We start from the raw sequence: 17,147 nt of genomic DNA on the forward strand, positions 1-17,147 counted from the left end.
CTTTATCCACAATTACAATAGATGTGTTTCTTTATCATCACTCTATAATATATTTCCTGTCACTCCAAAAAAATGATAATGCTATCAAATATGACAGGACCAACTAGATGCCTCATTCTTGTGTCACAAAATGTTTTTAAGGCTTTTTTACTTTTGCTTCTTTTTAGCTACTGACGTATATAGTCCAAATCCACCTATAAATATCGATAACTAATAATGGAATTGTGTAATCTATAAATCTAAATAATAATAATTAAAGTTGTACTTGTATAATACGATTCCATTAATAGGTTCCCTATTAAAATAAATTTTGAAATACAATATACATTGAATATAATATAAAATTCTGTACTAATGCTAATACTTCTTGGCTATTCAACGGAACTGTCCTCTCGGCCGGGCAGTAAAATTACCTAACTTCTTTTTAAAATTTACATCTTCATATATTGTACATGTAATATAAGGTCCCGTGCAGACCAGACATTTCCGTGAAATGTGAACGAAGCTTAACAATATTGTGAATAGTAAAATCCTTCAACATATACTGTACAGAGTTTTCAAAATAGTCACTTTAAGTGAATCATATTATAATTAACAGGGCTCGCCGGATTTGTAAATTGTACTAATACGCGAATATTACGTCATCCGCGTTATATAGGTACAGTTTTTTATGGTGAGAAAAAACTTCTAAAGAACGTTCTCCAGCTCGAGAGATGACGAAGGGGTGTGTAGGTACCTTGCTGCTATTTATATGAAATTATTATAATACTAGATATATCCTCCGGCGCTAACCGCATCGAATACTGCTTACTTTCGATGGTCGCGGGATCGATTCAAAATTTTGTATTTACGACTATAATTATATGTATTAGTCTGGGTGTTTTCTATGAATGTATTTGAAAAAATAAAAGTATTTCTATTGGTTCAATAGAAATACTTTTTTTTTACACAAGCTGTGTTTAGCTTGGTACTAGATGGCGTTGTTTATTATTATTATAATATGATTCCTATATTGTGGCTATTTCTTTCCAGTAGTATTACGATCATGGACAGAATGCCTCATTGGTTAGTTTGTTCATTATCACATACATCGCGCCTTAAGATCTCTTCATTAACATTCACCGCAGAACATTTCTCTAATTACATGAACTGTAAATACCAATTTACATTACGAAACCAGTAGTATAAAAATAGTTTCACATTTATTTCAATTTCGTATTACAAAAGCTTTGAAACGGGCGGAGTTTTCAATTGTCATTTATTGTTACATTAGTTTCATAATGTAAATTCGGCTTCAACATTAATATAAAACAAGCAATTATTAGTGAATAGATACTGTTGTTTTTGTAAACAAAACTGAATTAGAATTTCATCTATTTATATATAACCATATAGAAGAGTCACTAAGAAGAAATTAGGTAAGGGGATACGGCGTTTTGTCTATTGTCTATGGGTATGTGGACATAATTGCTATGTTATACAAATCAGTGAACCCATCTCGTTCGTGTATGAAAACAGTTCTTCAGGCTGTCTTGTAAAACTCCAACTGGCCTATCAGTAATGTTATACCACTGAACTGTATCAATTATAATTCTTTACACACATTGTGATTTTGAACCCGTATAAAATTTCTTTTGCTTAATCACAAATTCTACGTTAGCGTAAAAGGTCACACTGCGTATGTTTGTCCGTGTCGAGTTGTGCATAGATTGGTGCGAGTCGACGGGGCCGTGGGGGCATCGGGGGCAGGGGGGGCTCCGGGGGCAGTGGGGGCGGAAGGGACGTGCTCAGGCGTCCGTCTCACCGCCTTTCAGCCGCAGCCGCGCGAAGTCTTCAAATATTATATCGTCATCTTGTTCTTGACCATTCTCGTCCCTGTGTTATCAATTTCATGTTATTTACTAGCCATAAACATAAAAAATATGTATATATGACGATATTTTATTCATATGAGACACCGAAATAAGTGAATAAAAACTTATTTACGTTATAGTTTTTTATCACTTACTCTACCGTAGGTTGAATGCCTACTTTAGTTATAAAGAAGTGGAAAGAAACTCAAACTGATATCGTTTATAAAATCTTTTGTCTAATCAGTTTTTTAAATAAAATAATATATCCTATAGAATAGAATAGAATAGAAAATTATTTAAAGATAACTTAATTTAAGCACTTTCGAGTAGTCATACTGATGTTTTTAATCTACCGCTCATACTGCAATCTGTATCATCACAAGAACCAGCAAGAAATTTGCGTTTTGTTCGTTTAATAATTGTAACTTTACATTTTTAAGTTTAAATTGGTGAATACAAACTACCAACTAGCATTAATTCATTAGAGTCAAATAGTGTATACGTTTTACAATAAAGGAAATATATGCTGAAATTTTTCCTGAATCAAAAGTTAATGTAATTGTGGTGCCAAGACGCGTTGAGCAGGAAGTATGGTATGTAATGAAGGTACTGGCGGATGTAGGTCGAGCTATATGTAATTCCGGCTGAATCTATAATTAATTTAAATAAGGTGGGAAACCACTTTGAGCAGTTAGTATGGTATGTGGTGAGGGTACTGGCGGATGCAGGTCGAGATGTATGTAATTCCGCCTAAATTTATAGTTAATTAAATTGTGGCGCGAGGCCACGTTGAGCAGTTAGTATAGTTATAGCATGTGGTGCGGTACTGACGGATGTATGTCGAGCTGTATGTAATTCCGCCTGAATCTATGGTTAATATAATTGTGACGCGAAACCGCGTTGAGCAGTTAGTATGGTTATGGTATGTGGTGAGGGTACCGACAGATGCAGGTCCGGCTGTATGTAATTTCGCTTGAATCTATAATTAATACAATTGTAGATCGAAGCCGTGTTAAGCAGTTAGTATAGTTATGGTACGTAGTGTGATACTGACGGATGCAGGTCGAGTTGTATGAGGTCGTGGTCGACGCGCGGCGGCTCGGGCAGCGGCCGCACCGACTCCTCCTCCGGCTTCGGATGCATCAGGATGAACGGTAGCTCCGCGCTCAGGTCCCTGCAAGACAACACACACTCGCTATACTAATGTCCTTATAAAAATGGTATGTGACCTACCAAACATTTTACCGACAGACAACGCTACTTTATATAGGTTTTAATAATTCTTGACAAGTTATTTTTAACAAGTTAATTAGTATTATATAAAGGATAGATTTGTTTTAATTTTGTTTATTGTTTGTTTTGTTTTGTTCGTATTAACAATATACCTTTGCCACTGTAATCCAAGATGGGATAGCCAGAGAATATGTCAACCATTGACGTCATGGAAAATTTTCTTTTTTTTATGGGTTATTTAGAGTAAGTTGAATTAATGTTGAAGTAACATAATTTATTCTTACCCGCCAAGAGGTCCGAGGCACAGTTTCACCTTGACTTTGTATTGTACTATAATACCTAAATTTTCTCGCTGCGTTGCGTCCGCAATTCTGGAAAACATTTATTTTTATATACATAAGGCCCGTACACATATTTCGTCACACAACATTATTCCTTACATATTACTTCCGAACTAAACGATTCAATCTCATCAATATATTTAGCATTAAAATTAAATTTTAATAAAATTTAATAATAAATATTCTACATATGGATATTTTTAACACCTAGCCTAACAAACATAGTTACAGTCATTTCGGAGGAGTTCCATAACAAACACTGTTACACGAGACTCTAATGTATTAGAGAAATTACGTAAATGTACAGCGGTACTAACAGCGTGCTAGAAGCGAGGTTGGTGTCCTCATGTTTGAGTTGACCGTCAAGCGCAAGTCCCCACTTGTCTTTATTGTTGGCGAGTAGGGGCGTCAGAGTGAAAACCTTGCTGAGCGTGAAACCTGGACCCACAGGACAGCCTTCCCTGCAAAATAAAGCATTTTAGATAAATAAATAGAAAATACTTTATTTGTACAGTAAAAAAGTCATAAACAATATATGTACACATGTATAATTACAATAAGACAGCCTTATTGCTGAAAGCAATTTATTCAATATTATATTATTTTTTAACTGAATTTGAACTCCAAATAATGGAATAAAGGCAAAGCCATTCATTGCCTTGCGTTTATGCCATTAACGTTGATTATCACACCGGCTTAGTTCCAATTGATGGTTCGATGGTTCGATTCTCCGCACGGTACAAATATTTGTTTTCATGAGTATGATTCCTTGTATCAGTTTGGATGTTTACTATGTAGGTATATCTTGAAGGTACATATTTACAAAACAAATATCCATTTATTTATATCAATAACTCAGGCTTACCCATAAGATAAGCTCTACTTAACTTGAGACTGATGGTGTTGTTTTAATTGTCCAAGGATGTTATTAATATTGATAAAATTATAGCTAATATATACATTTTGACTGAATATATTGACGAGGTTCGAGTTTAAATAGGACTTTCAGGGGGGGAGGGGATATGTACCACAATAGGTCGACGCCCATGCAGTCCCCTGTCGAAACTGTTAATAATAATAACAATAACCCAGGACAATTCATACAGCGCCATCTATTCCCATGCTACGCAGAGCTCGCGGTAATTTGTAGTAAATTAGTGCTCACCCTAATATGTATTTATGTATATATATATCTATTTGTCAAGTATCCATGACATAAGCTCTGCTTAGCTTGGAACTAGATGGCGCCGTGTTAGTTGTCCTGAGATATTATAACATTGTCTACTTCTGGCTAGCCTGTATATACCATTAGAGCAGGAGAGTACACAATTCCATACTTATCCATTAAAACCAGGTAAAGTAGGAAACATTATTTTCTCAATATCATGTTTAAAAGTTTTGATTTGGGTGCACAAGAGTTAGTTGCCAAATTTCTCATAACACACTTGAGGACCAGGCGATTAATGTAATTGTATCAATAAAAAAAACAAATGTAAATTGTACTAAAATGGCATTTATCAATTATGAAGTTCTATAAGATGATAATATCACTATCAAATAACACTCTGGAACTTCGAAAACTTATAGAACAAGTTAGTCATAATAAATTTCAAATCACACTGTAACTTTCCAATTGAAAATAACATAAATATACAGGATGTTTTAAATACTGAAACAAACGTTTAGTTGGGTTACGTACTCAATACACTATCATACAAGTGCCTATATATTTTTTTTCGGACTACTCTAATGCTGTTGGCAGATCTGCGAGTGCAGATGGCACTCCAAACCCGCGGAAGGACTTATGGAGCGGCTGAAGGCTAGCTCCTGCCTGACGGATACGACTTTAGTCTGAGGGCACCACTAGGGTTTCGAACCTCGGCTCAAGCCGTCGTAATTTCGATCCCCGTTTGAATTGGATGGGGGATCGATCGGAGTGGGGTGCCTTTATTGTAGATATATAAATGCACTTGTACGATGTAGTAGTATATATTTATAATTTTTTTTATTGCATTTTAGTGTTGCATATATAGGTACATTTTAATAAGTACATAATTATGGTTGGTAGTAATAAAATAATGTAAACTAATTTATAGTTTTTAGGCGAGGCCTTTGTTCAGCAGTGAAAGTCTTCCGGGGTGAAATGAAACTATTCACAGTAAATAATACTTCAATAAGGACATCTTTAAAACCAACTTTTCGTAATAGTAGAAACCCCTAATTGTTAAATTACTTGTATTAATCAAAATAAAAGTTTTGTTTCAGTATTTTAATCACTCATTAAATTACAATATCCTATTTCAATATCCATTATAAAATATATATATTGTATGCAAGTATTTGGATGCAAGCACACGCAAACATACTTACAGAGCTTCTACGTTTAAATTCTTACTGAACATCCGAAAAAAGGGCAATTTAAATAATCTCTTCACCTTCGACCTGTGTTCCCTGGATCAGAAACATTTTGTCAAACTTGCACTGCCTTCATGTCTGCGTGTGTCTATAATTATATCGGTATGAGAAGCAAATATATAATCTATTTTATATACTTGATATATTTAGTGGATATATACACTTTATATGCATAAATTTAAAACAATATAAGTAGTATTTATATTATGAATATTAATACGTCATTATTAATTTGCCAGATTTGTGCAATGATTAATTTCTGTAATGTATCAAAAACAGATTACATATATACACAATGAATAATTTTAAAATATACATATATACGAGTATAATATAATAAGTAATATATACTTTTATAAATTATACTATACATATTGTTCAATTAAGAATGATGGTTAAATGTCACGCATTGTGGATATTAAAAGTACATACTGGTTTATGTAGATCAGTCAGTAATTCAGTCTATATAGGTATGGGGTATATGCTAACAGTGGCCTTCAATTGCTATTATAGACATATGCATATAGATAATAATCATTCTGAGTATGAATAATATTACGAAGTTTTTTTATTCAACATTATTTTTTATAACATTCGAGATTCAGAATAGTGACTAAGAGATTCACTTAATGGTGTAACTCTAACTTAACTCAAAGCTGTAGATTCCAGCTTTTTCAGATTCCAGCAGCCATTTTTGTCATGGTGTAAAATTAGCTCGAAGATACAGATTCAATACTATTATAATTCTATTCGCTTTTCTAAATATTTTTTTTCACACATGTATTGTTGAAAAATTGAACTAGTCTATAACTCAGTGTGAATTTACTTAAATAGAAATGATGTACTAACTCGCTCTCTGCTTCGGCGACGGTGCACTTGTACTGCGCGGTGGAGAAGAGGCATATGTCGGCGAACTGCCGCACCGACACCTTGATGCGCTTCACCGACCGGTTGGAGTTGTTCGCGATGTGTACATTCACCGCTATATTTTCACCGTGATGATACAGCTCCTAATAGAAATTATAACACATTTTTGAACATTGGTAAGAAGCACATGGTTATATATTACGATATATAATAATAATAACCTGGGACAGTTTACACAGCTCATTTAGTCCCGAGCTAACCATATATTATGTTATGGGTACTCGACCACTGATATAAATAATAATAATAAATAAATACCCCTGGATAATTAACACATCGCCATCTAGCTCCACGGTAAGCAGAGCTTGTGTTATGGGTACTAGACAACTGATATAAATGCTTAGATTTTTGTAAATACATATAAATTATACATAGAAAACACCCATACCGATACAAACAATCATACTGATGAATATGAGTACAAATGTTTGCACTGTGCGAGTAATCGAACTCGCGTCCATCGGAAGTAAAGCAGTAAGCTAAATGCCTAGACCACCGACCGATATAAAAACTCAAATACATTTTTTTTAATACTTAATGTATTTTGAACCTTATTATATTATTTGAAGCATTAAGGTATATAGTATATCTATTGTTATTAAATAAAGAACACTTAGTGCGATTACTGTTGTGCAGTAATTTATTATAGTCACCTTATCAAGTGAGGCTTCTAGGTACAATTTGTTGGGACTCATCATAAACTCCTTGGACACTTCAACGGACGGCTGCTCGCCTTGTTTGCTCGGCGCATACATTATCTTCCTGATAGCTAATCGTACTGAATTCCTGTAAATTGACAAATTTATTATACGTTAGAGCGTTAAACAATATATGTAATATACTAATATTAAAAACAGGAAAACTTATATCAAGAAAATAGCATACATTTTTTGAGTTCGAATGTACATACTGAAAATAATATATATCTTCCGTAATATATTTCTTTAAAAATATCCCACATACACAAACGACTTCAGTATTTATGAGTCATAAAGGCTTATTCACATGAAAGTATCGTCAACTAAAGACAACTACTTCCGATCAAAATACTTAGATAATGAATTGAATTTTTAAAATTCCTAGTAAATAAATCAGTTCATCTATTCTACGTGTACAGTTTTATTCTATTTCGCAAAGTATCAAATAAATAGTTCCGTTTGTGAACTACCGGTCGTGTGACTCCGCCCTAAGTTAAGCTCTTAACAGTATTGGAAAGTCATAAAACGCAGCATAAATACTTTTACTGCTATTTACAAATGCACAAGTAATGTCTACGAAGTAGATCGTCGGCAAATTTATATATCTAAAGTAATGGATGTTCAAAGTTTATAGTTAAAAATATTTGGCAAACAGAATAATATATCTCTAAATTAATTTTCTAAAGAACATTTAGTTATTTGAATGTTCTAATCTAATAAGTTGAATATATTGAACTATTTGCAATACGGACGGCACGGCGATTGAACTTGCAACCATTGAAAAGTATAAGTACATGCAATAGAGTACACCTATACCTACAGAATACAGTATACCTATGTGTATAACTATTATTTATAATTGCATCTGAAATTAAATACAATGGACATAATTTATAGAGTAAAAAGGTACAAACGGAGATCTTATCGCTTAAGCAATCTTTTCCAGACAACCTTTGGGTAGTAAAAAGACAGAAAGTGATTATATCAAATACATACACATATTAAAAATATATGTATAATACACAAATAAATTACATACAATAATACTATAATAAAAAACCTATAACTACAAAGTATAAAATGTACTTCTAATACTGCGTTTCAATCTAATGGCTTTCATAAAATAAGACTTACTTATTTATACTTATATTATGTCTTGCGACATACATTATATATAAGTCAGGTAGAAAAGATGGCGTAACAGACAGTAAATCACCTCTTGTGCGGCTTATCATCTTGCGAGTCTGCGACGAAAGCTTTCAACTCGTAGTCGACGCCGCATGGTTTGCCAGTATCCCCGGGCGCAGGCTGCAGCGTTACCGAGGCGGGGCAGTGCGGAGGCAACTCGAAGTAGAACGGGTGCGCGTTGGGGCCCAGCTTGCGTACCAGCCGCTCTTGTAATCGCGTCAGCGGCCTCCGCACGGGCCCCGCCCCCCCGCCGACCCCCACAGCGGGCCCCGGGCCGGCCCCCACCGCGGGCACCGCGCCAGCGCCCACAATCACACCCGCACCGGCGGCGCCCGCTGCCGTCACCGGGTAGATCTGCCGCCCGTATACATATATTACTACTTACTTGGATTATAATAACCTAACTTTTTTACGTAAATGGAATAGCAATCAAGTTAATAGCCTATCTGAATCAAAACAGCATTATATACATGCTAGAACAGGAACACTTGGCACAGGATAGAGATGCCTGGAGAGATTTGGTTAGGAGAAGCATTCCTGGGGGTCACTACCCTCAGGCTTAAGAAATCGACAAAGAAGAAGAAGTAGAGGAACATGCGTTCTCATTTTAATATGAAAATATTCATCTAAACGCTTTCATCCGCATTTGCGACAAAGGATAGCCTATATTCAGATGGAGTTTGATTAGACAAAGTCTTTAAAAGATTTCACAAAATTTTGCTATATTAAACAAGCTTTCGGTCAGCTGATGGTAAATAGTAACCGTCGCTATACACATAAACAGCACCTTTGACTGTTATGGCGCCTGCAAACGAAACTTCTTTTGTAAGCAATTTGGCGGCTGAAATAAGTGACAATGAAATGAAGTACTCGCGCAGACAACTCTTTAACAAAGTCTCCCTTTGTCTGACTTCTGAAATATACGAAGTAGATCGCTTCTTGTTGTTACCTGTTCAGCGGCCAGGTATAGATCCTTGCGGAACGTGAGCCCCAAAACGTCCAGGTCCTCGCGTCCGTAACGAAACGCAGCCAGTACGTGTCCGAATACCTTCCGGTCCTTCACGTACTCCGAATCGATTAGTACCACTCCATCTGGAAGCATTTGATAGTCACTTGTTAAATTGAGCATTATCGTGATGTACGTTTTATTAGAGTAGTATTCGCCTAGTGGGCGAAACTCGACCATAATTAATTTAAAATTCAGTAAGACTATAGACAAATAATATTAAAGACAATATTATTCTATTCTTAATTTGATCACAGAATTTAAAAATAAACAAAAGAGTTTTTTTTCGGACTACTTTAATGCTGTTGACCGCAGCTGGCCTTTACAGCTTCACCGGACGTTAGGGGGCGAGTGCAGATGGCACTTTTCGTAAAAAGGGGTACAATAAAGGAGTTTTTGTTTCATATACTAATGTATAGATGTAAAAAACTTTCAATGTGAAACATCTAATGCAGCTGGTTGGCTCCTTGTGTTACCGTGACTGTTATAATATGTGAATATCAAAAACCAGAAATCAAGCCTAGATTTTCCTATTCTGAATATATATATTCTGAATGCCTACACCGCGTTACCACGCTATATGAAAGTAATACTTTATCCCTACTCTCCGCATTTTATCTGCAAAATAATATCGAAACTTAAATACTGCCAGACGTTCCGCATCGAGTCATGTTTTTTAATCAAAACATATATATCAAATGAATTTATAAAGATCAATTTATTACTAACGAATTTATATATATATATAGTAATAGTCACGACTGTAAACTCAGTTGGGGTTGTCAGAGCTATTGTTAACTATAGACATGTTGGTGACAGTCAAAATAAACATCTAAAAAGATACATACCTATAGGATCTACATGTGTGATGTGGTCTACGAAATCTCTTTTACCTAAATACACTGTTATCTGAAAAGAACATAATTTTATTATTAATAAACAAAACCCAATGAAATAATAATAATGGAAACCCTGGACAATTTAGACAGCGTCATCTAGTCCTACGGTAAACAGAGTTTGTGTTATGCGTACTAAACTGATCAAAATGCATTTTATGTAAATACATAGGTACATAATATAGATTAGAAAACACCCAGAGAGATATAAACAATCACACTCAGGAATAGAAATATTTGCACCGTGTGAGAAATCGAACCCACGATCATCGGGAGTAATCGGTGTGCTAAACTGCTAGACCATCGCAACCGTCAAGTTAATATTAAACTTGATGATGTAATACATGTGTTAGGATAGTAACCGACAGCATTAGCTTGTAATATAAGTACTCTGCGAGAGAGGGCCAAATGCGATCCTTCTAGAAACTTTCGTGTTAAGTGCCACAGTGGCTCGCTATTATACTCCTATATCACTGACAAAAAAAAAATACAGCCTCTTCTTTTCCGTAAACTCTGGCAACACACCCTACCCTTGAACTATAAACTAATATACGCTGACCAAGTGGCTTAATGTATTAAGCAATATTTTGGTTGATTTCATTTCAACTAATCTCCCTAATTGCATTGGCTGTATGTTCTTTGGCCTCTAAGTTAGGTTTTAGAACATTCTGGATACAAAAAAAGAGCGAATCTCTAAGATGATGCATTAACGATATAAGGCGATCCCCACTTGGATGGAGCGATGACGTCCAATGTATCATATATGTTGTAACTGGCTAATCAGATATGTATTTTATATTCTAAATTTGTATCTGAATTTATAGTTCTTTTATATTACAATCTTGTTTTTGATACTTCAATTTTCTTTTCCTTCGTGTTCAATTGTCAGTTGTCTATATTAATATATATTTTTCTCCGTTTATCTAGTCTTTTTTCTTATTACATGAATAAACTACAATAATATAGAGTATAAAGGTATCTATGAGCCAGATTCCCTTATGGTAGACTATAGCTAAGGACATAACCAGTGGGTGTGGTTATGACACAACTTCCATAGTTTTAAACTATTCATATTCAATGTATATTATATTATTCATAATTACAGTAACTGACTGAGTCATAGGACCTAACATAATCAGCTACAAAAACCATGACTACCACTTCTATAAATATTAACAAAAACATTCTCCATTAATATTTAATCAAATTATGACAGAGCGGACAATTTAATTACGCATCATTATAATTATATACACTTATTATAATTGTAAACTGCCAACAAATAAACCAGGAAACGATATTTGTTTCATGTTACATTATTGCTTACATTTTTTATTTTAATTTCGATTTCATTCCAATTTAATTATAAAAAAAATAATTAATCATAATTGAAAACAAATTATATACATTATAATATCAGTTAGTTCATTAAATGAGCATGAATTACTATACAATTCAAGAGTACGTAAAGGCGTAAAAGAGTACATTCCAATGTTGGTCGATTACAATCGTTATTCACCCTTTCGCACTTTTTAGTTGTCTCTATCTACGTTATAAAAAATCTTGTACGTAGATAGATAAAGTACATACCTTGCCATTTGGCGAACTTTTCTTGAACACCCGTGTGGCCTGCCTCTGTTTATTGTTAAGTTCATCCATCCTGGGATCCTCTGCCTTGCTGGCGTCCATGCTGCCGCCGCACCCTCCGCAACACTGCAAACAGAAGACCAGTTTGTTTTTTAGAATTTGTAAACACTTGTTAAATTGTTAAATCGATTGAACAAACAGTAACAATTTTTGCTATGATTACCTTTATTAGTTATACATTATTAAGTTTTGATATTATATTTGTTAGTTTCATTTTTATAAAATAGGAATGGCAAACAAACTAACGGCCCACATAACAGTAACCATTGCCAACCTAATTGAAAAGCACTATGAATATCACGTTATCATGTGATACCCTTGATGCCACTCATGCGTTGATAATTCAGAGGACTAAGATGGCATGCTTCTTCTCCATATTTTCACTGTCTAAACAAACCCTACAACCGAAATAGAGCTTACAAAACAAGCTCCTTTAGGCAACCGAAATAAGTGAAACTGAGGTACCCACGCAAACAATTTTTTAAAGTCAGATTATTTCTACATTACTTTAATTTAATTATAAGAATTACATGTTACTGTGAGCATTATGTGTTATGGTATATGTTGTTTTAAATCATATTCTATTCTATTGTCTTTGTTAATATAGCAAGGAACAGGACATCGACTACATCAGGATCGAAAGCACTGATTTTCACTAACATGCTGTCCACCTTCATGGAAACATAGGCCCAAGGTGGTGTATCAACGTTATCTTTAAGAACTACCTGGCACACTACACTACCTAAACAATGATCTATAAAAACAGCAAAATGAAGCGTACCCAATTACAGATACTAATAAGTGATCATATAGAAAGTTTTCAAAGTCTATTTTATATATAATATAAGCTTTTTTATTTATGACTAGTTGTACTCGCGATTTCGTCCGCGTGGAATTTAAGTTACTCCATATTACATCAGCTACCTGTCAAAAAAGTCCCGTCAAAAACGGTCCAGCACTTTCAAAGATTAGCCGGAACAAACAGACAGACAAAAATAGTAAAAAATGTTATTTTGGTATATATACCGTATATATATTCAACTGCATGTAGTAAAAAACGGTTATTTCAATATTACAAACTTAGATACTCCAATTTTATTTATATGTATAGATGTATATATATACTGCAATGGTGCACTCGTGCACAGTCAGCACAGTAACAATTTACGCTGTCACCCGTGAAAGATGATAAGATGAACATGTGGTCAGGTCAATTAGCCCCTCGTGGCAAATTCGCCAGTATTTTATCACAAAGGTTCCCAGAGGAATCACTGAGGTTCACAGGAGGTCAACCTGACATGGTACATTGCAATGGAATAGTTAGTTCATATTAATAACAATTCCTATATGTATGTTAAAAATGTAAGTATGCAATTTGTTGTCAGGCAGGCCATAGGCCTGTACGTTATTTTGTCACCTACGTAATATATAAACATTGGATATACTCACGTCGACCCTCGTGCGGCTCCACGGTGCGCGCTACCGTATAATCTAATCAGGCGCAGCCACACCGCCCTGCAACAAATATATATATATATATTTTTCATACTGTTGGGAGAACCTTTATATAAACTATTATATACAATACTAAGGTATTTGATTATTAGCTCTGAAGTGTCATTAAAAATCACACATAATTTATATTATCAGAGAATTTAGAGTATGTAGGAGTACAGAATGTAAATATTTTTTAAATTATGCATAAAAACACATTAAATTAATAAAATAAAACATTGCACACACTACCATGTACTTGACACACACACGAATATATATTATTTTATTTATTGTTAAAGTCTCTGATTAAAATGTGAAACGATTAATATCATTGTCTATAGTCTTATTGAAACAATTATTTAAATTTAGTCAAATTGCAACCACTGAGCGACACCTTTATACTTATACAAAACTAACAAAATTATGAGGATACGAGCAGAGCCGGGGCGGATTACTAGTAGATAATAAATTGCAAGAGAGATTGCTACTAGAGCTTGATCCATACACACCAGTACTGACTCATTGTAGAGGACAAACTAATATAACTGAGTAGTTTCTATTATTGAACCACATGTACCTGTTAAGCCTGGTAGTGTTACAATAATAAGTAAACACCTCGTTTAGTTTGAATTTATTTAACAGATTGTCATTACATTTGTATTCTAAGTTATATATTAATAAAGTAGACATATAATGAAATTCTAAATAAGTTATTATCCATATTAAACATAAAACTTACTAATATTACAAACGCGAAAGTTTGTGGGTATGAGCGGATAGATAGATGTTTGTTACTTTTGCATACAAAAACTACAGAACGAACTAAGATTTGACGGCCTCGGTGATCTAGCGGTTTAGCACACCGCTTTACTTATGATGGATGGATGCTCTCCCAGATTTGTATTCCAATAAGCACAATGTAAATCAGTCCTGCTGTATTTCTTATATTGTTTATAGTACTTACCTACCAAAAAACATTACAGTTAGCAATGGCTATTTTCTCACAATCACGCATTTTGTCGAATCGAGTGAACCTTGGTCATGAAAATACGTACATTCTAGTGATATGTTATAGTGCGGAACTCTATTACAAATATCGGTTTTCCTTGCTCGTAATAGCGTCGCAGCCGGCGGTAACAAAGTAATCCTATATATGCCCTCGCTAGCGTCCAATATAATATAAATAGAAACGATACCAATAGCTGAAACCACATAATAATATATAGTTTTATAAAATAACAACTGTTAGTAACAAAAATGTCTTTTTTTTTTAGATAAAAGATAGTCTACGGCCTTTTTGATAAATGAAAGACACACGCATAAGAATTGAATTTATAGAGATCTATCAACTGTTTTTTTTCTTCGTGAATTGTAATGGAATGGTGCACTCACTTGCACTAAAAGTATGCGCCAAGTATGCACCAGTAGAATATAATAGAATGACTATGAAATCAAATTCGTTAGTCCATCGTGGCCAATACACTAGATATTGACCATGATGTTTTCCAGACCACAGACAGAACATGGTACAATGCCAGCAACACGGCGACGACCCCAATGCTACCAATTCCCTTCCCCTCGTTCTTGTATTACATCGTTAATATTATACACACCGGTAGATGATGATAGGATGAATGATCAAGTCAATGCACTGGGCACGTTGAAGTGCATTAGTATTCAAGGATACTCACGTGGAGGTGGACCTGTCATAATAATAATAACAACCTTGGCCAATTTACCCAATGCCATCTAGTCTAAGGGCCGTGTGTGAAAAACTTGCGAGTCGCGGCCATCGGAAGTAAAGCATGTACTAAGACCGATGGTACTGAGACCGAAATGTAGCATTACTAGCAGTGCGGCGAGTACTGTCCATTGCTAACAACCTGGGTTAAGAAGAGTGGGGTTAAATCCTTCCTGTTAAAATAGGATAGATTAAGATATTTAAACTTTGTACAAAGCATGGAAATAATACAGCAACTTCGCTATCGTGCAAACTTCTGTTTTATATGTGAACTTGAAAACATGAGGAATTATGTACCTATATTGTTGATGAGCTTTTAAGTTGTATTCTGAATCTGTATTATACAAAAACATGAGTTTAGTTGCCTGACATATAAAGATATATAAAATAAATAAAATTACAAATACAACATGCCAGTAGCAATATTTGTTGTGAATTTGACACGCAATGATTAATAAGGCCCGTCCGTCCGTACGTATTATCTGTCGAGCGGTGACAGGGGTACCGGATGATCGGATTTCCGACCGTGTCAGTGAGTAGGGCCACTATCTAATCAGACCAACTATGGACATCTCATTTTAATCGTCACCGCTTTGTTTTTCAACTATCGGCCCAAAAATAGGGACGATCCAAAAATATAAAAGATCTTCGATATATTAAAACATGAAATTTGAACTATTACACTATAACAATCTGACCTGTTATTAGGAGATAATATATGTATTATGTATGAATGATGATGCGGTCAAAGCTGTTAGAAGCAAGCATATATAGTGCCTATTTTCTCTAGAATTGAAAGACCCAATGTTGTAAGAGACACGAACCTAACATAGTCACGTAACTGTAAGGTTTAATTTGTTTTGTTAGTTTCTAACAACTATGTACGCGAATTTAATGAGTCTACTATGTTTTCATCTTTGACGAAAATTGTTGCGACTTCATCCGGAACTATAGAGTACGGCGCGTTAGTTACGTCTCGACTCGCACTGGGTTTACTATTGTAAAATTCCAAAATATGTGACACACTAGGGCGGGGCAGTCTCACAAATATTAGCAGCTGTGACAAGGACGGGGCAGAGGTCGAAAATCATGAATTTCGTGAAAAGTAAGTTCTGAATGGTCTTATAGATATTAGATATATTTTTTTAACTGTGGGAATGCCAAACAAGCTGCCCTCCCACCACAATGCAAGTGGTACTGTTGCTTATAAATAAAATGTACATTAATGAACAACCTCATATCGTCATGACACCCGTGGCACCACTCATGCGTTGCCAATGCAGAGGACTAAGACGTTACGTCGAATTCAGAAACTTCACTATCTCCCTCCTCAGCCGAAACACATCATACATAGCAAGAAACAGGACGACTGAAATAAGTGTGACAGGACTGAAATAGAGAGTTGTAATATTGGAATGATATTTATTTCCTGGAAAATCCTCGACAAGAAGATTCGAAGAATGAAAGTCTTAACTCATATGCTCTTGGGAATGTCTAGTGTTGTTTTCACCACAAGTCGACAATTGACAATGCTTTTGATTACCTCAGGTATAATTACAGCGGTGATGGTAGGTTATATACTTTTAACTATTATTTATTTTATAGTAAAACCCCTGTTACATACACACATGTCGTGCACATCCCTATTGAAAAGTTTTGAAGAGCAGAACATACACGCGCCGAAGAATGAACGAGGCCGCAACCT

At 34.8% G+C, this 17,147-nt stretch overlaps 1 protein-coding gene across 1 annotated transcript in view; it reads right to left on the reverse strand.

Moving 5' to 3' along the window:
* Nucleotides 1-930: 930 nt before the first annotated feature.
* LOC131845790 (beta-arrestin-1) overlaps nt 931-17,147 on the reverse strand; it is a 104,205-nt gene continuing 87,988 nt past the window's right edge. Inside the window, exons 3-14 of the mRNA XM_059194885.1 lie at nt 13,654-13,719; nt 12,148-12,270; nt 10,510-10,570; nt 9,605-9,747; nt 8,996-9,009; nt 8,684-8,905; nt 7,423-7,555; nt 6,692-6,852; nt 3,745-3,888; nt 3,371-3,457; nt 2,908-3,027; nt 931-1,875 (exon numbers count right to left, since the gene is read on the reverse strand). Of these exons, the coding sequence (XP_059050868.1) occupies nt 1,788-1,875; nt 2,908-3,027; nt 3,371-3,457; nt 3,745-3,888; nt 6,692-6,852; nt 7,423-7,555; nt 8,684-8,905; nt 8,996-9,009; nt 9,605-9,747; nt 10,510-10,570; nt 12,148-12,246 (1,272 nt within the window). The 5' untranslated portion in view covers nt 12,247-12,270; nt 13,654-13,719 and the 3' untranslated portion in view covers nt 931-1,787. The remainder of the gene's footprint in view (nt 1,876-2,907; nt 3,028-3,370; nt 3,458-3,744; nt 3,889-6,691; nt 6,853-7,422; nt 7,556-8,683; nt 8,906-8,995; nt 9,010-9,604; nt 9,748-10,509; nt 10,571-12,147; nt 12,271-13,653; nt 13,720-17,147) is intronic.

Source organism: Achroia grisella, unplaced genomic scaffold (genome assembly GCF_030625045.1).
Source record: "Achroia grisella isolate CSIRO2021 unplaced genomic scaffold, CSIRO_AGI_Agris_v1 utg487, whole genome shotgun sequence".
Lineage (NCBI taxonomy): Eukaryota > Metazoa > Arthropoda > Insecta > Lepidoptera > Pyralidae > Achroia > Achroia grisella.